Source organism: Sus scrofa, chromosome 5 (assembly GCF_000003025.6).
Source record: "Sus scrofa isolate TJ Tabasco breed Duroc chromosome 5, Sscrofa11.1, whole genome shotgun sequence".
Lineage (NCBI taxonomy): Eukaryota > Metazoa > Chordata > Mammalia > Artiodactyla > Suidae > Sus > Sus scrofa.
Genome location: NC_010447.5, coordinates 69061328 through 69087472, shown reverse-complemented (window position 1 = coordinate 69087472; position 26145 = coordinate 69061328). Strand labels below are relative to the sequence as shown.

Genomic DNA, 26145 nt, shown 5'->3' with positions numbered 1-26145 from the left:
AGAAAAATCTGGTAGAGGGACTCTGTGCTGATCACTGATCCGCTGAACTGAGGCTGCTCATCACCAAAACTAGAGGAACAGAGAGGCCTCTGCAAAATCATCAGCGAGGCAAAGCCCTATAAAGCGGTTGGTGGGTTGGTTGTAGCCACATGGTTGTTAAGGATCACGGCAAAGACTCCAGAGCCCTAAAGGTCATCAAAGTCTATTTCAAACACACAAAAAAACAAACAAATAAAAACCCTGTCCTCCAATATATACATGTGTGTGTGTGTGTGTATATATATATATATATATATGCACACACATATGGTTGCTGTTGTCTTATTTTCCATTCATTTTATCTTTGTGGCTTATGCATATTTTAAAGATCCTTTACCATAATTTTAGCGTGATTTTGGAGGAGAGCATTCAATCACAATGTCTAAGCTGCTGTGGTTTTTTCCCTCATTACCATGCCACTTTATTCTACTTTTATAAAACAGAACATATATTCAGGATAGTGCATGAAACACATTTTTACAGATTAATGAGTAATCGTAAAGCAACCTCTCTTGTGACCACCATCCAGATCAGGACACACACACTGGCAGCACCCCACATGACCCTCCCCAGACGACACCATCACCCCTCCCGCCTGCACCACCACCCACTTTTGCCATCCCCATTTCCTGGCTATTCTTGAAGGTTTCACCACCTATCCATGTACTTTGAAAGACGGTTTGGTTCTGCCTGTTTTTAGCTTCATAGGGACATTACTGCTACATCTTTCTTCTCTCATCCCCTTCTCAGCTCCATCCTTGTGGTTTTACCTCAACTACGTATTCTTTTCCACATCTTTACCCTTTAGTGAAAAATCCTTTGCAGCATTAATAATAAAAACAAGGGGTGTTAGGCAGCTATGGAGTGAGCTGTAAAGAAAGAGAAGTTCAATAACTTGCCCAAAGTTTAAGAGAGAAGATCCTCAGATGCACAAATGCTTCTCTCTGAAGCGTGAACCACCGTTAGACTTTTCAAAGTGAGTGGAAAGCTCCCCTACAATGGCTCTGAATTGGCAATGTCTCCCCTCACAATCCAATATTCTCCTGGCACAGCTGGGAGCTGTGGGTCCCACCACTGATGGAGTCTTTACATGAGGAAAGTGGACCAAGGGCAGCCACTCCTTAAAAAGCAAGCCAGTTATTCCAGGCAGTTCTAAGGAAGCCAAAGCACAGAGAGAAAATGGCAATCAAATCTCACTTATAGAGCATTCTGAAAATGTCCTTAAAGACCCTTTTAGGGTAATCTCTTTGTTTGGATAAGGAAACTGAAGTTCAAGTGAAGTAGGGTTACCTGTCTGAGCCACAGGGCTTGTTGGCCTTTTATGTTCCATCTGCAGGACGGGTGACCTCTCAGGTCCTGGACACTCTGACATGACCCCTGTGAGGCTGACTCCAAAGCCAAATCCGGGCTCCAGGCTGGGGAACTGGGGTCTTCCCTCCCAGAGTCCATCACGGCCACTCTGGCTTCCCTCCCTCCCTCTAACATTTTGCTGACCCAACGCATGGAGTGGCTCCAGGAGGCTGGATGCAGTGACCACCACGGCTACAGCAGGCCCCTCGGCAGAGATGCCAGCATCACTCCAGGGGCATCCCACCCACCCTGGCCACCTGCTTGCCCAGCCACACAATCTCAGGCCCCAGCGCTGCCCCTGCCAACCAGCCCCGCCCATGCCCCAGGCAGGGGGCCATCTCAGCTTCAGGCCTGTCACGGAGGGAGGTGACCAAGCCTCCAGCTATCAGAAAGAAAGAACCCAAGTTTCTCGGATGGAGGATCACGGGGAAACCCTCTGGAAAAGCCTGTTGGAGTTTATGTGGGAAATCTCCCCTCTCCCTGGTCGGAGAAGAGACCTCAGGAATGTCCCTGCGGAGAAGGCAGAGGATGTAAGAGAACTTCCACCCTGTACTGAGGGAGGCAGGGCACATCCGAGGATGCTGAGAGGGCCACAGAAGTGGTGGAGCTTGAAGGGGCTCTGTGATTATTCAGCTCTTCTGAGACAGTTAACACTGCATATTCTGCCAGGCACATTCCGGCTGTCTTACTCATGGTCCACGGCTGCACACGAGAAGGCGGGTACCAGTCCCCTCCTCCCCAGGGAAGGGATGTGAGATGGGGGAGGACACTTCAGCCCAGGGCTACCTCCCCGCCCAGAGGGAAAGCAGAGCTACAGCGTAGGGTCTGCACATCCCCAGAGATCACAGACCCCAGTCCCTCCTGGCTGGGGCCCCCGCCACTTCTCCCCAACCTCCGTCCAGGGGCCTCCAGCCACAGAAGGACCAGCGCTGTGTGCTTTCCCCTGAGAGGAACAGGAGGAGCCAGATTCAGAGACAAGAAAGAGAAGGGTGGGTGCCGGGACTCAGTGTTTACTGGGGACAGAGTCTCAATCTGGGGAGACGACCGAGTCCTGGAGGTGTTGCTGCTGTCGGCTGCACAACAATGTGAATGGACTTAATGCCTCGGAGCTGTGCGGACACTTCCAGATGGTTCGAATGGTCAATTTTATGTTAGGTACATTTCACCGCCATTTTTTTAAAAGAGGAGACACCATCCTAAAATGGAGAGTTATGCAAGCAGAATACTTGCCTCCGATGAGCTGAGCGCTATCTTTCATTCCTCTCAGGAGGAAGGGCCAGATCCTCAGGCAAACGGCAAGAGGCAGTTTGAGGATGAAACGGCGAGCCAAGTGCTCCGTTGACTCACTGGACACGAAAACTCACGATTAAAGTTAGACCAGAGGGAGGCTGTCTCTGGCCTTCCCTCTGCCGTCTGTGCCACGCTGACCGGGAAGGGCAGCTGGACCCTAAGCTGGTTCTTCTGGAATTAACTCCAGCACCTTCTTCTCCCGCCTCCCAGTCTGACTGTGTCTGTCACTTCCCAGCACTGTGAGAATCCGGCTGGACGACAGCCCTCGTGTCACCGAGCACAAAGGGCTGTGGGACCAGCGTCTGGAGCTGGGGGCGGGGGTGGGGGGATCCCACCCTTTCTCCAGGCACTGTCCTCCACGTGAAACAGCTCCCTGTTCTAGTAACCTTTCTTCTTCGTGTCGCTTGGTCTTGGCCTTCTTATCCAACTGCTATCTTTTATTTTTTTTAGAATCAATGTTCCCAACAAGCAAGGAATAGCCTGAATTATAAATCCAGCTGCAGGGACAGAGACCAAAATAACTGTGCTCTCTTGGGAGTGGCTGACCAGCTCCCCGGAGGGGGCCAGGCTGGTGGGGGAGCTGACACCAGCGCCCCTCACTGTAGCCCTGCCGTCCCTCGGGCCATGCTTTGTTCTCTTCTTCAGGAGGGCGTTCACAGCAGCAGGAGGCAGGGAGGGGGGTGCCAGCATCCTGTTCGCCAGAACCCAGCCCCAACCTCACCTCCCAAGAAAGACACTGTCCTGCAGGCTCCAGGGATGGACAACAGGGAGAAAGGATGTTGCATGACAGGGTCTTTTCTGTCACTGGTGACATCTGGCCCTCGTTTGTCTGAACCACCCCCCACCCCCGACATGCATGCATGGTCCACGGAAGGTGGGCTGTGGGCCTGGGAGCGCAGCTTGGGCGTCACCAGGGGCAGGATGTCACCGTGGGAACAGGAGGTGGGGATTCCTCGCTCTGCTCCATCCCCGGGGGTGGAGGTGGGTCAAGTCCTGTTGGTCAGTCAGTTACTGAACACTTGCTCTCCCAAGCAGTGGCTCCTCTAAAGACCAAGGCGGAGACCCGGTCCTGCTCTTATGCTCCCGCCAGAACCCAACTCAACCTGCAGGATCCCGGCAGCCGAACGCAGGACTGAGGGCCGGCCCCCCCAGCAGCACAGGAAACCCCTGCTGATAGGAGGTGCCAGCCCCTTATCTTCTGCCCACCCTCCTGCCTGGTCCTGGTCCCTGCCCCTGCCATGTGCTCTCTGTGCCCGAGACCCCATCCCCGGTTGACCCAGCCTGGGTCCTTAGACAGCCTCCTGCCGACAGTCTCGTCTTGACTTGGAAAGGTGCTCTGGTGCCCTCAGGGTCCTGAGCCACTGGCTGTGCCCACATCTCCTCCTCCCAGGCCCCAGCCTGGACCCTGCACCTGCCCAGCGGAATGTGCCGCCCAAGTCCAGGCCCCGCCAGCTGCCCTCGGCTGACACAAGCCTCTCCCCTGCGCTCAGGCTACCAACCCTTCCTGAAGAGGGCCAAGAAAGTTTCCAGTGCAGTGGATGGTTCATAAATAGGAAAATTAAGATACTGTTGAAAACCAGGAAAAGCAACAGCCTGCTCTCGCTACTAGAAGATTCCCACAGCTGGGCATCTCCTAGGCTCCTGTTTTCCAAAAGCCATCAGTAGAGAAAATTCTTGCACTCGAAACGTGACATAGGTCCTGGCTTTTCAAGTGAGTCCAGGAGGAAGGGCCACGGTGTTCCCGTGCTGTTTGCCCTGCCTTTCTCCTTCCCCTGGCTTGGAGCCTGGAACGGACGCACATCGGCCCAGCAGGCTTCTGAGCATGAGCGTTTGTCTGAGTGTTTCTGAAGGGTTACAAGCACAAAGCACACAATCCCAAAACGGGTCAGAGCCGCCCTTTCTTCCTCACCTCAGACATTCAAACGTCCCTTGTCAGCTCTCAGGCCCTGCAGACTCATCAGTTTCTGCGTTAATTCCACAGAAGCCCCACATGTCATCTGGCAAGGTTTCTGCCACCGCCCGGGTGGCCGCCAAGACCACATCTTCCCATATGCATAGCATCATTTCCCAAGGGACCCCGGGAAAAATCAAGTCCTCTGTGGCACGTCCACTGGAAAGGCCAAGAACATTTTTCAGAGCCGGCCAGAGGGGATGACAAGCAGTAAGGCCCATGGACACAGCCTGCCCGGAGGCAGCTTCAAGTCACACACGGGCTGCAGCCATCTCGCCCCTGGTCTCAGACCCAGACCACCCTGCCCCTGGCTCCTTGGTAACATACCTGGGCTGGGCATGGTGGCAAATGTTTTGCGGGCTGGAAAAGAATAAGCAGAGTCACATGGAACGTGGTTCCCCATGACCTGGGCCAGGTCACCTTCCCCTACACCTGCTCTCCCGTTTGCAGACTAGAGCTGGAAACAGCAGAGTCCCTGGCACAGACACCTGCTGCAGAACTACAACCACGCAGCCATTATCAGTCTGACCAAGGAAGGTGGGACTCAGACCCCCTGACAGGATGTGTTCCCAAAAATCAGGGCCCCAGCCTTGCCATAGAGATCTGGCTAAATATGAAACGTGAATGGTGGGGTTAACACACGGGTCTGTGAGTGGCAGCTAGAAGACAAGATCCAAGGCCCCTGGCCTGTGAGTGAGATCAATATCTCCGTGGCAGGTCCTTTCAACACAGTATTTTAATACGAAGGCAGAGCTGACAGCTCCAGACAGACTGTCACGCAGGAGGGAGTTCACTTCACGAGAGATTTATCAGATTTCTGGGGTTGCGGGGATGATGGCTCTGCTGCGCTGTGATCTGTTTAGGCTGTTTTCCTCCTCCGTCCCTACTCGGAGGGCACTTCAGAGATTTCTTTATGACTTTCTCATGTGAATTCCTTCAGAAAGTTCTGAAAGCTTTGACCGTTTTTCTATAAGTGCAAGTGTGTATGTGTGCAGGTGAACACAGAAGCAACAAAGAAGCTTTAGAAGTTGCCCCCATGGACCGCCCTCCCACCCCCGCATCTTCCTAAACGGTCCCAGATGCGCTGAGGGCACATTGCTTCCCACGGGGACCTGGGAGACCGACACGGGTGATCCTAGCACCCAGAAAGGAAAGCAGGGAAACCCACGTGCTTGGGGTGAAGTTCCCAAAATGGTTCATCTGGGGGAGAACTGCTGCCTATTCAGTTCCCCAGAGAGGTTCCTGAGAAGGCCTCCCTTCATGTCCCAAGTCACCTCACCTCTCCTCGCCTTCTGATCTGGAAGCTGCCTTGCACTTTTCTCTGCACCGCCTCTCCTCCTGTCTGCTCCTGACAACAAGCCACTGGAAAGCACCGGACTCGCCCCAAAGGGGTCGGCCCCGGGAAGGACTAACGGATCGTAACTCAGGTGAAGCCCCAACACCACTAAAGCGGAGCGCTGGCTGTGCTGTATTTGGCGTTTCTCACTCCAAGCTTGCCCGAGGAGGCTGGTGGTAACCCCCTCGTCCTGTTAACGTCACGCACACCTGCCTGGAAGGAGCCAGGCAGCCGGCACCTGCACCCCACCCCCGGCAGCCCCAGCTTCCTCTCTGCTCAGCCCCCTTCTCATAACTTAGCCTCTGTGACCCGAGTCCTCTGGGGCTCCTGAAACACACCCCAAGGGGGTTGCAGTGTCTCTGTGCCCTGGGCTCATTCTCCAGATGTCACCCTAGTCCTTAAGCCCAGAACTGTGTAGACGTGGAGTTGGGGTGATGAGGGGTTGCAGATGGGAATTCCCGAACATGAATGTGCTCTGACCCCAGGGGGACCCGTCTGTCCTCTGCTCACATCTGGTGGACTCCTCCCCCACAACCCCCATTCCTGGCTCTACGCGGGTCAGTGTTGGCGACCATTGAACTGCTGAACTCTGCAAAAGGCAAACTTGGCACTTGTGCAAAAGCACAACAAGCTAAGGACTGCTGACGCAGAGTTCGAACGTAGAGGGTCTCCTTCGAAGGTAGAGGGTCTCCTTCGAAGACAAGGTAAGGGAGTTACGCCTTAACCATGAGCAGCTGCACTATGCCCTAGAGGTATGCACCTGTAACTGGGTGCTAGTAGTTTCCTTTATTATTCACTAAGAGGTGGCTTTGTCACTGCCTGCACCTGATTTTGCTTGTTAACCTACATCACCTTCCCTAACAAAAGTCAGGAGGGCTAAAGCCTAGATCCCGTGTTCTGTGGAACTGAGTGCCTCCTGGTCCCCCACCTTCTAACTGCGAAAGTCTTGTGTGTTTTGTTACACTGCGTGCTGTCCCTCTTTTAGGATCTCCCACTGCCCTGCAGCGCTGGACACAGCCGATCAAGTTGATCCTCAGACCTTGACCTTGAATGAAAAGTCACAGGAAGTCACACAAACCCCTGTAAAAGGAGGAGATGGTGAGAGGACGGGCGGCATGACGGGGGTTTTCTCGTGCTCTCCCCACCCGCCGGGAAACAAGACAAGGTGCGGAGAGCGGAAAGCAACCTCTTCAAGCTTAATGGGAAAACGGGTAATTACATGCCGGCAATGAACAGAAATGTGGACTGGCTTTCCAGATGGTTCTGTGTCTGTCTGGACCCTACCCTTCACAATGACCTCCAAACCGGGCACCCCTCCCTGTTTTTCACAGCACTTCCCACACCTGCCCTGCAGGAAGGAATCCTGTCTGTACCTCGGACATCTTTCCATGCGACTCCCCACCAACCCGCCTCCTCCGCCACACACGGCTGCTCAGCAAAGACTTATTAATGACAATCGCGAGAAGGTGATTCTGGTTCTGATGATTCTGATGAAGGCTGACCTCACACCTCCTTCCCATCTCTCTCAACCTTTACGTGATTCTCTTGTGGGTTCCCCTCACCTGAATCAGAACCTAAACTCCCAGAGAGGGGACCCTGCCCAGGCCTCCCCTGTGCAGCTGGTCCCTGGTCCATACCCACCCACAACACCTGCCCAGGGACAGATATTACACGCCTGCTCTCCATCTGCCACCAGCCTGCGTTGGAATTCGGGGGCCGACAGTAATCACAACAACAACACTTTCCATCTGAATAATGCCACACGGTTTCAAAGAGCTTTTAGAAACATTCTCCCTGGAAAGCCCGAGCTGGAGGCTCGGCACGATTCGAGATGAGGAGTTGGTGGAAACCGAGGCTCAGGGAGGCCGGTGGCCGCAAGGGGATGGGAACTTCCATATGCCATGGATGAGGCCCTAAAAAGCAAAAAATTTCTATAAAAATAAACAAGCTTTACTAAAAATGTCTGGCTACAGGGAGAGAAAAATGACTTTGGCAACAGAGAATTTCAAATCATCCTGAGAGGTAACGCATGACATCAGGCAGCATCTTCTCAACAGTAAAACATCCTTTAAAGGCAGGAACTTTTTTGCACATCATTTTCCTGCTGAATGATCTCTCCAAAGTGGTGCTCCCTCCTGACCCCAACATGGCAAAAAGCTGACAAGCTGTCTCCATTCGGTCCTTCCAGAACCTTCTCCTTGTACCTGACAACAGGTGTGACCTTCCTTCAAGCAACAACCACATATCCTTCCTCCTCATTTTTTTTTTCTTTTTTACAATACATTTTTCTGTTTGTTTCTTTTTTGGCCACCCCACAGCATATGGAAGTTCCCAGATCAAGGATCAAATCCAAGCTGGCGATACAACTTACAGTACAGCTGCAGCAACGCCGGAGCCTTAACCCACTGTGCTGGGCCAGGAATCGAACCCATGTCCTTGCTACTTCAGAGACACCATCAATCCCACTGCACCACAGTGGGAAATTCCCTCCTCACTCTTAACCCCTCTGATCCAGCAAATCTCAAGGTTTAAGTTCTAGAGGCCATGTCAGCAGGATTAAAAATTCCACAACCTACCCTACAGCATGGCATTCACCACAACTTCAGAGATTTCATGATCCAGCCCTCCCTACTAGGCAATAAGGCGATCATTAGTTTGGGTTTTGTGTTTTCAGCAGCCTAAATGAAATATTAACTTACATATAGTCACATCCAAACCTAAACATACATATCTGAGAGGCCAATTATAATTGAGTGATCCGTCTCTTAATTAGATGCTGGTACTGCTCCCTGGAGTGACGCCTCGTGAGGGCATCTGCCTTAAGCACGGCTGTGTCTTATACAAAGCAGGTGCTCAGTAAGCATTTATGGACGAGTGAATGCAGATCACTCCAAGAATGTCCCTAGATCGAACCATGAGAACCTAGGTTTCTAGGTTGAAATCATACCTTTCGCATGGCATCGTATCTCTTGTTTTTCTTACCTGCAATTTTGGCATTCCGACCATTGGGCTGGCCCATTTGCCCACAAGCTTCAGGCTTCAGGGCTTTACCTGGAGAACTTCTCCCAGGAAAACCTTTTCTACCACTTTTCAACCCGCCAGTCTTTGGGGCTTTCTACCAATCACGTTAGTATCTCAGAATCCTGCATTCGCCCCCTGACTTTCCCCTGTCTCAGCGCTGATTTCTCCATGCTTGTGTGGGACGTTTCTGCCTGAGGCCCACCTGCTGCGGACCACAGGCAACAGCAGGGCCCAGCTCAGTTGTGCTTAGATGGACCAACTAACCAGCCCACCATGGTCACTGTCTTCAAATAATGCAACACCAGCAATTACAGATTTATAGTCCAATGTCTTTAAGCAAATTTAAAGCAAAGATACACCTTAGCATATATATATATAGCATGTCCCACTGGGGATGGGGGTGGGGAGTCAGCGTAAGTTTAGGACAAGCATCTCCTCCAACATAACTAGACTCCCCCCCACAAACAAAGCCAGGAAACCCCACGTCAACAGTCTTCGCAACAAAGCTCTTTAAAGCCCCCGCAGTATACAGTCTGTGAGGGAGAACAGTACCAAGTATCTTTCTGATTTTCCTTCATTTTGGTCGAGTCCTAAAAATAACTTTTGTGTAGTGATTATGCCTCCATGTCCTCCCTTTGGCAAGTGGGCGTGAGTGCTGTCAGCTTGTGCTGCGATGGATTCAAGGAAGAATCCATACGCCCTCGGGGTCAAAAAGGACTCACCTTTCCAGCCCCACCTTGAGGATGCAGACACTGGGCCCGGCCACGTGTCAGGGCAGGAGAGGAGAGGGTTTGGGTATGGGCACCCATTCGTCCTCACCACCCAGCGTAGCACCAGGGTGTTTCTGGTCACAGGGGTGACCGTCCCCTCCCTTTCCAGGTTGCTGGAGGACTGAACGAGGTGCCAGTGGGAGGCACGGAGCCTGGGACAGAAGCACACACAAAGGTCGGGTGTTGTACCCAAGGGCCCAGGCCAGCAGTGGCCGTGCAGGACATCCAGCCCCAGCTCAGTGCTCACTCCTTTGCCTGAGTTTCAGGTCAACCTGGCCTCCCGCCCCCAAAGTGGGGGGATGATGCAAAGGAGCAGACACCTTTGGGACCAGGACAGGCTGTCATCATGTGCACTGGGCGCTCGGCCTAGAGGCAGAGATGGAGACCAGGCCCTCCTCCTCTGAGAGCAGAAGCTGAGGCTGGAGCCCAGGAGGCACTGCAGCTGGGCGGACACACCTCTCCAGCCCCCAGGGGGAGCTGGGACCTGTCCTGTGGGATGGCAGATGGCTCCCTCCTGAACCTGGTGCAGAGAAGCTGCCAGGTAACTAGGGCAGCAGTGCCAAGACCAGAGCCTCCAGAGGCACCCCGGTGTCCCCGAGGCATTCTCACAGGTGCCCTCAACGTGATTCTGTGACCCGCACCTTCTGGGGCTTCTCCTCTTGGTGACATCCACCCGGGCCACAGGCGGCACACAGAAGGTCCCAGACGTGAGAAGACACAATACCTCTCACGATGCCTCCCTATGCCCCCCTGGGGGGAACCAAGCCCCCCCCCGATCCTCACCCTCAGAACAACACCCCACCCTGCAGCAGGGCCCGTGAGCATCCTCAGACCCAGGCTCCAGGGGCCCGTGCCCCCGCCACTGCTGCCTTGACTCCTGCCTCACCCTCACCCACAGTTGGACCTGGGGGGCCTCCTGAGGACACAGCGGCCGTGCACGTGCCGGGGAGAGGGGAGTGACCAGGTACTGCTCGCTGTCCCTGAGGCGGGGAGGGCCGCCCCGTCTGCTTGTGGGGCCCCTTCATCCACACACTGTAGCCTGGTGGGTGGGGGGACTAGAGCCACCTCTCAGCCTCCACACCTTTTTCCACAAGGCCTGACACCCCCCCCGCACCTCTCCCCCCACCGCTGGCACACACACCCTATGCCCCGTTACTCTCTGGGCCTCCCCCTTGTCTCCAGAGACAGGATGTTTCAGACCCTGACTTTGCGCACAGACCTCAGACAGACAAGCCTGTGTTTCAGACGTTTTCTGCATTTGAGGAGGCCAGGCAGGCCGCAGGACCCCGGCAAGGGAAGTCCTCACAGCCAGAGCACTGGACTAGGTGCCCGTGAGGGGCCGCTCAGAGGGAGTGTCCGGGCCTCACAGGAAGCCAATGACTCCCGCTGGCCCCCGGCCCCCACCCCCACCCCCGCCACACCACTCCCATCCAGCCTGGAAAGGTCAGGAACTAAATTGGGAGCTTGGCTCTGAGCTCTCACATCCCTAAGTCATCTTGAGAAGAGGCTGCGGGAAAAGTTCACAGGGGAACCTGCCAGGAAAGGGGTCAAGGCCCCAGGCAGGGCACGTCTGTTCCAATGACAGAGTGCCGACTGCCATCGTGAGAACTCAGCTCCACCCCCGGCCGCTGGCATTTCCATCTTCTCCTCTGGGACCAGCCGCGACACCTCCGTGGGAGTCACCACCTTGGTCTGTCCAGGAAGTGGAGTGACGAGGCCACAGACGGTGGAGCCGGAACTGGGGACGATGACCCCAGCTCGGGTCACTGCCCTTACACCTGCTTTGAGATCACAGCTCCCCACTCATCCATCTCCAGCGCCTTCCAGATAGCACTGAGGGGCTCCAGACACCTCCAGACTCACAGACACAACACCCCCTGCGTCACTGTGAACAGACCCTCACATTCGTGGCACACTTGCTGCGTGAGGTCCCGATGACGGAGGCAAACACCCTCCCTGAGGCCACGGAGGGCCGGACCCATAGGCATTAAGGGTCTTGAGACCCATGCACCTGGACACCTGGGCTGGAACCCCTGCTCCCCTGCGTCATGGCTGTGCTGCCCAGGGCAAGCTCCTCCACTTCTCTGTGCCTCATCTTTCTTGTCTCTAAATTGTGGTGGTTCTAACTCTCAAGGGTCTCCCAGGGGTGCAGAGAGGGCCAGGCCAGTGGGCACTGCCTGGTTCTCAGAGCGGTGCCTGCGGTATAGCGTGGCCCCACAGCATGGACGTCTCTGTCATCATTAGGGGGGTGGCTGAGCTAACACTTGTCATGGAGAAGCAGGAACAAAGGGAGCAAAGGAGGACAAACTCCTAAGAAGCCAAAATCGACGTTCTCAGGTCCACAGGTGGGAGCTGACGCACTTCACTCCTGTGAGCCCCTCGGTCCTCCCGCTCCCACCGAGCACACGGCTGGATGGAGCTGCTGACCCATTTCCAGGCCACAGGAGCAGGGGCACACATCCTGAGGCCCGTCCCTGAGAAGCACGAGGGGCCCCTCCGGGACCCCAGCTCCAAGACACCGAGCTGCCCCCTGCCTCACGATGGCTTCGCAGCCTGACAGCAGGTTCAACACCCGAAATGTCGGAGGCTGGTGCAGCACTGGAAAGGGGTGAAATAGACCCAGAATTTCCTTTTAAAGATCCGGAGATTTGATATTTACATTCTAGAAAGACCTTCCTCAAACACACTTAGGTTAAAAGGAGCTCGGTGCATGAAAGGCGTGCCATTACACAGCACGTGAATGTATTTGTCGAACAATCCCCCCAAATGAAGACAAATGGATAAAAACAGAGCAAGAGGTGTCACATACTTAGACTTCAAAGCCTCGTCCCGCTCACCCTGTCCACTGCCTACTGCAGAGTGGATGGTGCCTCTTGCGCTCGGGAGGGGAACCCTTTCATCGCGCACGGGGCTCCCTCTGCCTGTCAGACACCTGGCCTGGGTGCGGCTGCCCTGCACTGGCTTCCCCACGCATCCTGCATCTCTCCCCACGGCACTGGTCCTGGGGACAGGGCTTCTCCACCACGGGCAGTTCTAAACCTGGTGCTGTCTGTGACGGTGAAGGCTGGGAAGGGGATGCCCGCCCTGCCCCGTCCAGGGAGCCACGACGCCTCGGGACATGGAGGCAGCGGTCACATGACATTAAGGACGCAGGCCCACCCCACACCATGGCGTCTGTGTTTCAAGGGCAGACCATCTCCTTCTCTGGTGTCAGTGTCCTCATCTGAAAAATGGGACGACAAGAGCAAGATCCCAGAGGGTTATTAGGAGGCTTAAATGACTGGGTAGATATGGCACTGTGGCCAGTGTCTGCACACGACTCTGTGGCCAGTGTCTGCACACGGCACTGTGGTCAGCATCTGCACACGGAGCAAACACATACACAGGGCCCATCAGGACTGAGCTAAGAGACTCAGGGTCAGCAATCCTGTAACTCGGGTTACCTCAGTGTTTACCCAATTTATTTTGCAACAGAACCAAGCTTTTGTTTCATAAAAGTTAACGCTGCCGGGGGTGTTTAATCTCTGGGGCACCTTCCCTTCTCCCTCCTGCTCTGCTCACAAAGTCCCTCATTGGCAGAACACAGGGTGGGAGCCACCAGCAGCCCTCACGCACCAGTCACTTTGCTCCTCTGAACCAAAGGGAGACCATCTGGCAGGGCCCTGCCTCTCCCCCCACCACCTCATCCTCCTGTCCACTGGCTCAACAAATATTTATCAAGAGTCCGGCGTATGCCAGCTCCTGCCCCAGGCACCGGGGAGAGAGCAATGATCCAGTCTCTACCCTCAAGTAAACAAGTAAATAGATATGATCATTTACTGTCAGGGATTAGGAACCATGTGTGCAAAGCACCGGCGCCTGGTGGTCACTCGATAAAGGTAACTATAATAACTAAGCCGTATCTGCGGCCCCCACCTGCCAGGAGAGATGCAAACAGAAAGGTTCAGTGACTGAGGGAGGCCACACAGTCCAGGCCTCTCTCCTGGGTCAGCCCCTGCGACCCCGGCCCAGAGCAGTTCAGCTGCACCCTCCAAGGGGATCCCTCCCAGATGAAGCACCTTCCGGAGGCCAGAGGACCAGGCAGGCTGCGATGGGGACCACGTGGCCCATACCCTGTGGTCACCTGTCCCTGTGTTTCACAAGCCCATCTGCGCAGAGCTTGGACCTCTGTGTGAGGACACACCTGCCGACAGCAGCCCTGACTCTCCCTCTGCCGTGACTGTGACTCGTGATGCGTGGACACCCCACAGAGACCTCTTGCCCCAGAGCAAACCTGAGGACAAAAGTGTGCCCTCTCCCTGCAAGAGGACGAGGGCTGAGGTGGCTCTGCTCACCCCTCAAACACCAGCTCTCACCCGCCTCGGGGCCCGGGGCTCCTTCTCTAGCCACGGAGGCCCCTCTGCCCCTCCCTGAGCAGTAGGACCAGAGCATACACACCCAGCCCCCTAGGTAAGAGTCGCCAGAAACAAAAGCCTCTGCCCCCTCTCCCACAAAAGCTCTTCCGGAGAGCCACGGGGTTCACCTGTTTCCAGGACCAGTCTCAGTGGCCCCCAGCCTCCGGCCGGGAGCTTTCCAGGCAGCACACACCATCCTGTGTGGGCACGGCTCTAAGGGTCCATGTGCCTTGACTCACCCACCCTCATGGCCAGCCTAGGCCACCATGCTCACTGTCACCCCCAATTCACAGTATAAGTGGGAAACCAGACAACCCAAGCCTTCTTCCCAGCACTCAGGCCTCTCTGACCAGCATACTCCCCTCTCGACCACCCATGACTCCTCTGGCCTCCTCCCACCTACCTCCACCTCCAGGTACTGCCTGGCTCTGGCTCCAGAAAGCACACAGCCCTATTCTCTGGACAAGGTCAAGTGTCAAATATATCCTCTTCATATTTCCACCTAAGCCAAGTCTGTGTGGACCTCAGGGCTTGCAGGAAACTGGGAGGTTCCCACACACCATGAGTCCACTCTGCTGGCAACAGGCTCAAGAGACGTGGTCCGATTTACCTGCAGGGCAGTGGCGGTGGGAGAGGGTCATGGTGCCATTTCTATGGGCTGCTGTGCGTGGCAGGCAGCACTGCCAAAAACAAGACTGTGAATGATGCAGAAAGAAGCATCATGTCATGGACCAGTTCCCGTTTCCTTCTGCTCCACTAGCACCAGGAAAAGATAACAAAGATGAAGGATTTGGGTGCAACAGCCTATGTTAGATGGAGCATAAAACAAACAGAACCTTACTTAAATAATGAGGAAAAGACCCAAAAAAATGCCATACTAGAACACTGTTCATCTCCTGGAAAGAGAAGGGAGCAAAGTGCTAGGAAAATAAACGGGGTTCTATTAAGCAGGTGGGGGAGGAAGGGGCTGGAGAGAAGGGAGGAAGCCAAGAGATTTCTCAGAGAAGCCACCCAGGAGTGGCGGTGAACCCACAGTGGGCAGGGGGCCCCTCCCCACAATGGTGCCAGTGTCTCTGCTAAAAGGATTATTCTTGGACCCGACAGTCGGAAACCTCTAGGCAGTTGACGTGTCTTTTCTTTCTGTTCAGATCCTGAGCCGTGGGGAGAGGGAGCGCTGATGGGGACCCACCCACAGGACATAAACATTCTGGTCACTTTTCCCAAAAGGCTTAGAAACACCGACTCCGGAGGCAGCGGATGGTTTGCAGGCATTGTAGCCCACTCCCCAGGTGACTCTTGGGACTCCAGAACTGCCACGTCTCACTATAAAACCAGCTACAAGAGTCGCTGGGAATTCTCCAGCTGCATTTCAGGGGACCCCGTTCTGGTGTGACAGGGGGTGTCTCTGTCATCAAAACTCAACACATCGTTGTAGCACCTCCTCCTCAAGGACCGCTGAGGCTGCAGCAGTATCTCCTCCCTCACGGAGCCCCAAGCCCAGCTCATGCTGTGGTCCAGCCAGACACAAGTGTGAACCAGCGCCCGGTTCATTTTGATGTGTTCAAGTCTCTGCTCTTTTAGCTTCTGAGACTCTGCTCTCTCTAACTTCCCTCCGACTCTCTGGCCAACCCCCAACCAAGGGCCTTTACCCTCCTCCTCCTTCCCCCGAGACCCACACAGTCCAGGCTCTCCAGGCCCCGCCCCTCCCTCTGCACCTGCAGCAGGTGCTCAGAGCCAGGCCTGGGGTTCTTCCATCCATCCACCTATCCCCGTCCCTCTCCAGCAAAAACTGCCACCAGAGCTTAGACCCACACCTGCCCCGATAGGACATCTCCTCCTGCACCTTCCAGGGGCTCCTTGGTTGAACTCAAATTGTCTCCCTCACTCCCTCCCTGGCCCTTAAATGTGACCTTCTCCTGAAGTCCTTCCCCTGGCCCACAGCACCTAGTGACCACATCACCCTACCACGAAGAGTTTTAAAAATGCATATTCCTGGCCCATGCCCCCGAACTACTAAATCTGAGTCAGATCTTCCAAAACGTTGGAGTCTGTGCCATTCGAGCTCTCCAGGCGTTTACAAGAACCAAGCAGGGTTGGGAGTCACTGCGCTGGTCCATGGGCCTGGCCAACCTGGGAGATGCTGGTCCAGGCCGCTGGAAAGAGCTTGGAGCCAGAGACATCGTCTACAAACAATTTCCGTAGAAAGGGAAGGAAAAATTGCAGAAGTAACTGAGTTCACCGAGGGAGAGGACAGAAAAGGAAGATGAGAGGTGCAGACAGAACCCCGGTCCAAGTCCGGGAGATGCAGGAAAAGGAGCTAGAAGAAGCAGGGAAATGGTGACAGAGGTGACAGGGACTAGATAGTAACTGGGTCCCAAAGCCACAGTTTGGGGGAAAGTTTTGCAAAGGGGCTTCTGATGACAGAAACTCCTGCAGCAGGAAGAAGGGGCGCGTCCCGACCACGACACCCATGGTGCAGCATCCCTGGGCAGGTCAGCATCCTGATGCATCCGCCGCGGGGGCTTCATCCGCCACAGGGCAGGGGGCGGGGGGTGAGGCGCTCTGCTTTGTTGTCTGTTTAGGGGTTTTTTTATACCCCTTGCCATTCGTCCATTGGTCCTCACTGCCCCAGGATAGAGCAGAAAGGAGGTCAGGGTGCAGACCCTTCCTCAGGGAGATTCCCATTAAAACATTACACATGTATGTGCACGTGTGTCCATCAAAGGCTCAGGGATAGAGCACAACCAGGGAAGCACTTCCGTGTGTATCTGTGTGGGTCTGTGCGTGTCCGTGTGTTGGTATCTATGTGTGTCCGTGTGTTTGTGTATATGTACCTGTGGGTCTGTGTGAGTGTGTATATGTGTGTCCATGTCTGTGTCCTTTTGTGTGTGTGTGTGTGCATGTGTGCACATGCGCGTGCCTGCCTTTAGGGTGGAGGAACCCCTCCTCTTCCCCACACGCTTCCTTAACTAAGTCACTGCCCAACCTCTGGCTCAAGAGGGGCAGCAGCTGCCTTAGCAACGAGAACCCCTCCAGCCCCTCACTCTCTCGGGCACCCCCAGATCCCTAGTGTCACTCCCCAACAAATCCTGGTGGCCCTACCTCCGCTCTCCCTCCACCTGAAAGCCCCCTCTACTGCCTTGACAGGTGTGGGCCTGGTGCCTCTGCCACCCTTTTTTCAAAACAGCTTTATTGGGGTACAATTTACACACCATGAAACTGGCCGGACGTGAGTGCACGACCTGAGATCTTTAGTCGTCACATTGTGCAACCATCACCACCACCTGGGTCTAGAGCAGGCCCATCGCTCTGGGGAGTGACCTCCAAACCGCAGTCCCTCCACTCCAGCCTAGAGGTGTGGGCCCAGCATGCCCACCTGTGCGGCATCCAAGCCCTGCTAGTCCCCAGCTCTGGGCTGAGGGGCCCCAATGCTTCACTGGCTTCCAGTTGCACGCGATTCTTCTCTTCTCGGTTTCAGAGTAAGCGTGAAGCTACAGGGGTTTGGGGAGAAAAAGTGACACCAATGGAAGAGGCTCCTGCTTTTCCAGGGGCCATCTGTGACACTCCTCGTGTATTTCTGTCGACATGGCAAAGGTTTCTGGCCTGCTAAGAGGGGAGGTCACGCCCCAGAAGGCTGCATGAACTTGGGCCAAGGCTCTGGCGGCCGTGTCCTCACTCCACTCACCAGCCAGCTAGGGGTCTGACCCCCGGCTCCACCTCCCTGAGATGGGCCGGCAGCGCACCGAACATCAGAGGGACTTGCCGAAGGGCCCAGAAAAAGTGTCAATGGCTAAAAGGCAGGAAAACACATCGCCCCAGGACATCAGGAGAAGCCAGAGACAGCGGAGGGTGGCTTGAGACCCTCCCGCTTCTCCCAGAAACTGTCACAGGACAGTCCAGTCTCACAGACCAGAGGAAGGTGCAGACAACAGGAAGGATGCGCTTTGCAGGGGTCATGTGGGCGCTATGGTGCCCTGGGAGGGGAGGGCAGAGGCGGGCCAAGCATCCCCAGCGCCCGGTTTGGCCAGCTGCATTCCGCAGGCCTGCTCCCCCCGTGCCCAGACGGCGCAGAGGCCTTTGTGATGACTTCACCCTCGGCCCAAAGTAAACAGTCTCCACACTTTTTCCATGGACACATACTAACCCCAAACTGCCAGCCCTGGCCTCCCCACTGTCCAGATGGAAAGTTGCCTTTCCCAAGAACATTAAACCTTTTACACTAAACAGTACATCTTGGCTGCAAACCACAAACTTTCCTAAAAGCTTCCTAGAAATTATTTACCGTGCGCCGATCGGCAGATCACCTGAGCAAATCCCACCAGCGGAACAGAGGCCCTGCAAACGACGCCCGACGATCCCGAGAGCATGCTGGCCCCTGCAAACACCTGCCCCTGAGGACAGGGACACTCCCAGCACCCACGGGCGCGCCCAGAACGCACACTCATGCACACCCAGCTCAGACCACCAGAATGCAATCCTCTCTCTGAAAACAGGCTAACCTTAGACATGTGCCGATTTGAACAAAGAGGTAAAGAGACTTCGAGATGGAGCTGGGCCGACCTCTGTGCAGCGAACATGGTCTGGCTTGAATGCACATGATCCAAGCTCAGGTCTGCGCCGAGGGGCAGGCAGAGACGCCACGGTGCACTTACCAGGTTGGAGTTGGTGGCGTTGGAGTCATCCTCCGGAAAGGGGATATAGATCGCTAAGGCCACGCAATTGGCAAAAATGGTCAGTAAAATAATGATTTCAAATGGCCTGAGGGAGGGCGTTAAGGAAGGTAATGCCACGGAAAGTACCCGTGAAACAAACATACACAGATATATATTTTAAAAATGAATCAAAGGTTCGTAAGAATTTTGTTTAAACAATACATTCCAAGCCCCTTGTATTCTGAGAAGAAACATATGCCTTTTTAAGTGCTTCTCATGGGGCCCTGCCAAAATTTTTCCTAATATGTCAAAAGCAGTGGAGGCCAGTCGCGTGCCAGAGTAAACACAGATTTCTGAAACTTTTTTCCCTTCTTTTATTTATTTAGATTGAGCCGGACTTCATTTTCCCTCATGTGTGCTCGGAGTTGCTTTTAAAGAGCGGGGCCTGTTCCACCCAGGACCGCCAGCCCCCGGCAGCCCCCTCCTCCAGCTCTCTTGCCTGCACAGGGCTCGACCAGCCTGGGGTGGGGGAGGCGGAACCCGCCCATTCGAGGCAGAGACCTGACTTGAAGACTTTTCACTGGAATTTGGAGATAGTATTTTCAACCTTTCTCCTTGAAGTTCAGAGTAGTGGCTCTGTTCTTGCCCCTTGTTCTCTGGCTGCTTCCAGAGAGCCTGCAGAGGGCCAGGGGCTCTGGGTCCAGGACCTGAGCAGTGTGCACTGCGAGCTCCAGAGGGCGGCTGTTTTTGCACAGAGGCCTCGAGCAGCTTCAGTCTGCAGAGACCCTGGGTCCCAGGTCTTCTTGACCCTCCCGCGGGCCGTGCTGGGGTCCAGAGGGATAAGCCACGGTTCACTCCCCACACCCAGGGAGGCCCTTGTGCCCGGATTTCTGCATCAAACTATCAGGATAGACACCTTCTTGAGAGAAAAATGGGCAGCTATGATAACACCCCTTCCACCCTGAATTCTCAATTGAGAGCCGGGGGGTGGGGTGGGGGTGGGGGACTTCAGAGAAAGGGCCTGGTTTCTGCTCTTCTGGCTCCACTCCCCCAACCACGGCCAATTTCCAGCCTTGTCCGTGGAGCCTCACAGGAGGACGAAGAAGACAGGGACAGATGTTCCTGAAAGAAGGGACCTCCTCCATTTCCTGGGGAAACCTGCGCTCACAAAGCTAACACATCCTGAAGCAGAACGAGACCTCGGAGGTCGTCACATCCAAACCTCTGAGACCCAGAGAGCCTGAGAAACCTTCCCGAGACACACAGCAGGCACTGACCAGCCAGGACTAGAACCCAGATCTCTGACCACAGAGTCCACAGTTCACTGCTTAGCTGTGGATGGCCTCTGGTCTGTGTTACCAGGGCAGCTCGGGCTGGCAGGAATCTTAGTGATTACCTGGTTCAGGGCCTCCTGGTCAGTGCGCTGTCCAGCTCCTCGGCCCCATGGATCAACTGGGGGTCCACTCCCCCAGCACGCCCACCAGCACTGTCATTTTCTGCAGGGCCTTGATAGCAAGTCCTGCAGTGGGCCTGCTCAACCTCCCAATTGGACAGATGCAGAAATAAAACAACCTCTCCCAGATCCCGGACTGGCAAACTGCAGAGCCAGGTCCAGAACCAGATCTTCTGACTCATCTTTTCCAATGGGCCATGCTGCCCCTTGAGTTGGCCAAGGAGCGCCCGGAGACGAGGGGACCTTGACGGTGCCGGCAGAGATGCAGAGAGCACAGACAGGGCCGACACTTGCTAAAGGCACACTCCGGGCCAGGCCCTGCTCTGTCCACGCTCCACATATGTACACCGAGGAGGACATGCCATTATCATCCCATTTCTGAGTGAGGAGGAGGCCGAGGCACAAGGGCCCAGAGTCAGGCCGCCTGGGTGGGGTGGGACAGGGGGCTATGTGCATCAGGACTATTCTATGCTGCCCATCCTAAAGTCACCCTGAGCATTTTTAGGAAGTCAGCCCTTTTAGGCCCCCCTCCCTGCCCCCCCCCTTAGGAAAGTGACAGCCCCGGACTTTGGTCCAGTCATCTGCCCTGTGCTTCCCCAACGAGGGCAAGTGCCTCAGTTCAGTTGAGCCCTCCTCCGGCCCTAGACCCCAAATGTTAACCCATACCCCAAAGTGGGTGCCTCCTATGCTGTCAGTCCCCGGCCCCTCCATGTTAAAGTTGGGCACTGCTGGGAAGAGACTGTGCAAGGAAACCACTCAGGCAGGTAAGAAAAACTGCTGCCTGCAACATGGAGAAGCCAGGTCAGCCCTGTGATGCTGTGTCACCCTGGGTGGCCCAAGCATTTTTAAGCTGGCTTCTCTTCTGTGACAGCATCCAGGGAGCGCTGGAGGGCTGGCATTCAGGCCACCTCCTTATCTGGCCAGCCAGCCCTCCCTGCAATCTGGGGATGTCACCAATCAGCACCACTGAGGCTGGTCCCTGTCCTTTCCTGCCCACCTTGGGGAGCTGGTGGCTGAGACCCACGGCGGGCACCTTGTTAACACTGCGGCTGCCCCATCCAGGGCCTGACTCCAGCCTCCTGGGACTCGAGGTCTCTGTGGACGGCCTGTCACGCACATGCATGACGAAGGCCTGCTCCTGCACGACTCCCCTCCTGCCCTGAGTATTCACCCCCCTCCCCAGGCTGTGGAGTCACCTGACCTTTTATCGAGTGCCCAGGACTCCTTGTCAGGTTAGTCAGAGACAGGAAACCACAGCCCTGGGGACTGAGATGACCCATGACCCCTCAGAGCTCAGGTGGCAGAGTGGATCTGGGTCCCGGTGTGTCCCTCTGGGCTGGGTGGCATCCCCCGAGCAGATCTGGATTTGGAGCACCCAGATCTGGATGCCAGCTGTGACCTGGGTGAGTGCAGCTCCTCCAGGCCTCACGCCCCCTCTGGGCGTCCTGACCCAGAGGCCCCAGCTCCCCTGTCCGTCACTGACCGTGTGGCTCTATAGGCTCGATATCATTATGGGGAAAGTCAGGGGCCTCTCCATGTCCCCCATCCCACAATTCCTAGATGAGAAGGGGCTGGCAATTGCACGGTGAGAGCCCAGCCCTTCAAAGCCATTTTCTTTGCAGGCCCCTCTCCTGGGTCCCACGCAGACCAAGGGGTCTGTCTGCAGGACCGCAGGCCTGTGCTCTCTGCTTCAGCGGCACCTGCACAGTTTAAACAGGACTGGGCGCAGCTCAGGCACCTGTGCTTTGTCCCACTCTCCCAAGTGATGCTGATATGCTCCAAACCTGGGCAGCACGGAACCAGGGCTGGTGCTGACCAGTGCCCTCTGGCCTCTCCCAGGCTTCTCTGCCCCAGAGGGAAGCACCTGAGCCAGCCCACCACTCGGCAGGAGCGGAAGGGCTGGGGAGTGTCCATCCCGCCCATCAGCAGGTCAGCCTGGTGACGGGATACTTCACCACCCCTTAGGCTTGTTTTCTCAAATACTGCTTCTTACATAAAAGAAAAAAAAAAAATCCCCAGGGAGCTTGCTATTCACGCAGATTCCTGGGCCCCATCTCCAAGCCTCTGAACTTGTCAAGTCTGGGTAGGGCCTGGAAATCTGCATTCAGACAGCATCCGGCTGACAGAGGCAGCAGATCTGAGAACCCCCACCTGCCCACCTGCCCGGCCAGCACAGCCCACTGCCCGGCGGGCCTGGGGCCCCCCAGCCGCCCAGCACAAAGGATACTTCCACTCGACAATGCTGATGCACGCCCTCCGGATGGGGTTCTTCAGAGTCAGGCAGAGCAGGGCCCGGGGCGGGCGGGTGGCGGTGGTGCTGCCCTGCTTCTTGGGCTTCCCGTACTGCTGCCGCTTCCGCTGTGTGGAGCTGACCGTCGAGATGGTCGCGTTGCCGCCACTGCCCATCAGCTTGGCCTGCCGGGCTGCGTCGATGGCTGCCTGCCAGGACAGGGCGGCCCCCGGTGTGGGGATGTGCTCGGGGCCAGCCCGGCGGCGGCGTTGGCGTTCATGTTGGCGTGAGCCGGGCGTGGGCTCCCATAGCTGGGTCCTGCAGGAGGAGAGGACAGGGGACAGCAGTTACTTGGGAGAACACAAGAGAGCCTGTGATGTTCTCTGGATCCCAGACTCACCACTCAAAAAAAAAAAAAAAAAAAAAAAAAAAACTTATTTCAAACTACTGCAGGAACCAGGGAGGTGGCACACAGAAGCATCAGTGTGTGATGCTGGGATTCTGTTCAGGTCCTAGATCAGGCTAGGTCAGCTGTGTGACCTTGGATGCGTCATGCCTGCTCCAGTCTTACGGCCTCATTTTAGGTGGACAAGACATGAGACGTATGCATTATAGCACGTATGGACTTAGAAACACCCTGAGGAGAGGATGCAGAAAAAGACAAATATGCAACACACATCAATTAAATGCATATTTCTAAGAACACAAACAAACCGAATAAGATGGATGTTTATGGAAGGTGAGGAGGAGAATAGGATATGAGGACAGAAAAGAAGAATGAATGGAGGATGGATGGACGAGTGCGTGCCACTGCATGAATCAAGGCTGACATACAATGAATTAAAGGCTGTAATTCACTCAGATCTGCACCTGAGTCCCCCCAAATGAAAGTAAGTATAATCAATGAAGGGGTCAAACCAAAACAAGGTCACATCCAGGTACCCAAGCCTGTCTGATGGGTGTTAGATAGGAGGAGTTGGGGGCCGTGATGGGGTTTTTTGTTTGTTTGCTTGCTTTTTATGGCCACACCCACAGCATATGGAGGTTCCCAGGCTAGGCGTCCAATCCGAGCTGTTGCTGCCAGCCTACGCCAGAGCCACAGCACCACCAGGTCCGAGCCACATCTGCAACCTACACCACAGCTCACCACATGCCAGATCCTTAACCCACTAAGTGAGGCCAGGGATCGAACCCGCAACCTCATGGTTCCTAGTCGGATTCGTTTCTGCTGCACCACAACAGGAACTTCAGGTTCTGATGGTTTTAAATCATGTCAGCAGATTCTTTGACATTCTCTCCCTGAGAAATAGGACCTACACTCCCTCCTCCTGAAAGGGAGCTGGCCTTTTGTGACTGTTTTGACTCACAAGGCTCCGCAGAGGCAACAGTAGATGTGACTTTCTCAGCTAGGTCAAAAACACGCAGCATCAGCCCTGGGCCTCCATGCTGTGGGGAAGCCCAGCCAGCCTACAGGGGGTTGGTGGGATTCCCAGCCCCTGCAGCTGCTCCAGTCACCACCTGACTGCACCTCCATGACAAACCCCAAGCCAGAACTGCCCAGCAAGCCCTTCCTGAACTCCTGACCTGCAGAAACTGGGGAAGATGGCGTGATGTGTGCTATGGAAAGCCACTAGTTTGGGGTGACTCATCATGGAGCGTTTGGTATCTGGGAAACCACACTGTATGTAGCAAGGGTGACCAGACAGGGGTACAGGGACACCGTCCAGAAGGAAACCTGGGTGGGAACCAGTGAAATCCAGAGTAGAAGCATCTGCGCTGCTCGGGTTTGAAGGCAATGGAAGCCTTCGAGACTGTCTCCATGACACAGCGCCTCGCCCCAGAATTCTGCAAGGTTTACCAAGTTATCAGCTCAGCCTGGACCCCAGGACAGACGTGTGACTTTGGCTGGCCAGGTGCCGCAGGATCAGGAGAAGCGGCAGAGAAAGGGTACTATGGACAGAGAGCCTGGCATCTGTGCCAGAGCCAGACCAGTGGCACAAACATCACTTGCAAGCTCCCCCAAAAGTGATCCTCTTCTCTGCTCGGTACACCAAAGCTCTTCCAGGGAAGCTGCTGGTCCGTAGCACAGTGTCTTGCAGGCCCTTCTCCCTCCTCACCACACGGCACTGGATCCAGATGGACATTTGGTGCTTTGCTTGGCCAGCTCCCCCCAACTCTTCTTTTAGGTTTGACCTTCAGGGCAACTTTTTCTCCCTCTCACACCCACTGCCTGATTGGGACAGTTCTGAGATGAGCACATGACCCCTCCTTAGCGACAGAACCCAGAGACATCATCCTAGAGATAGACTCAGAGAACAACTGGGCTCCTGGATCCAGCCACACCTGATGCCAGAATTACCCTGAGCTTTCCAGTTTGATTCCTTAGGTAGCTTAGCTTAAGCTAGTGTGAACCAGCTTTCTGTCCCTTGCAACCAAAAGAGACCAAATACGCATGCTCAGTGCTACAAGCTCATATCTGTCTGAGCTGTCATTCCTGCCAGATTCCAAAGTCTATGTCCTTTCCACCACTACAGACAGGGTAGGTGTCCAGTCTCATGGCAACTGACTGATCTGACCATCCAGAACAACGTATCTCAAGGATTGTAAGGCTTATCTGAGCACAAGGGGAAAGTGTAACATGATAGAGGAGTGCTGTCTGCCATGGGAACAGGAGGTGGGCAACTGCACCCCCAGCTGCCTCCTGTACTGTCACCGTCTGCTCCTGTGGCATGAGAGCCCCGCACCCACTCCTGGCCTGGAGAAGAGCCTCTACGCTCAATTCTCCGTCTGCTCTCACCTCACACTGATTGCCATCACCCTTTTCGCTGTCCCCAGCCGCTCAGGCCACCCGCATGCCTGGGGAGCCCAGCATTTCCAGCAGGGGTCCTGGATCTCACACCCCCCATGCGGGTCCAAAACTTAAAGTAAGGGAGACCGCAGCAAGCCGGCCGTCACCTTTCTTACGAGACCCCAGAGGAAAAGAGTGAGAGAAAGGTCTTGATGATCAAGGCACCAGCAGGTTGTCAAGGTGACTTGCTAGCCGCGTCCACGATGGCCTCACCCACCCCCACAGACCCCACGCGCTTCACATGCACGCTCATGTGGCCACTGGAAAAGCACTTCCTGCTGAGTTTACGGAGGCCTGAGGTTGAGGGGGCTGCATTTTTGACCCCAAGAACACCTTAAGTGTTTGATCTGATGTTCACGGGATGCTGCCCCTCGCCCCATCAGCCCAGCGCCTCTGGGATGAGGAGGGTGGGACGTGTCCATTTTCACCTGCTGCCCTGGATCTCATATGTCACTGGGTCACCAGAGAGGGCTGAAATTCACCAGCATTTGACAATGCTGAGTAGCTGTTGGAACTTCTGGACCAACCCCTCCTCTTGCCTCACAATGTAAAGCAGCGTGTCTCCAACCCCATCCGACCCTCCAACCCTGGTGTCTGCTGACAACAGGGCCTCTATACCTCCACACCCCTTCGAAGGTCACTGTCCACACTTGTCCTTGCGGGCCCCAGCATTTCCCCAACCCCCTCTCACAGCCCTGACCACCTCCCGCAATCCTGGAGGCCATGGGCGACATTTGAGGCTCAGGCAGGAAGCAGCAGCGAGGAGACATCGTCACGTGGGGAAGGCTGTTGTGGGCGCACCCTGGGTGCC

The 26145-nt window shown here is 55.3% G+C and overlaps 1 protein-coding gene across 1 annotated transcript in view; it reads right to left on the bottom strand.

Moving 5' to 3' along the window:
* The window catches only part of CACNA1C (calcium voltage-gated channel subunit alpha1 C), a 431475-nt gene that overhangs the window by 360956 nt on the left and 44374 nt on the right, over positions 1–26145 (bottom strand). Inside the window, 3 exon segments of the mRNA XM_021092981.1 lie at positions 18804–18909; positions 22484–22739; positions 22742–22804. Of these exon segments, the coding sequence (XP_020948640.1) occupies positions 18804–18909; positions 22484–22739; positions 22742–22804 (425 nt within the window).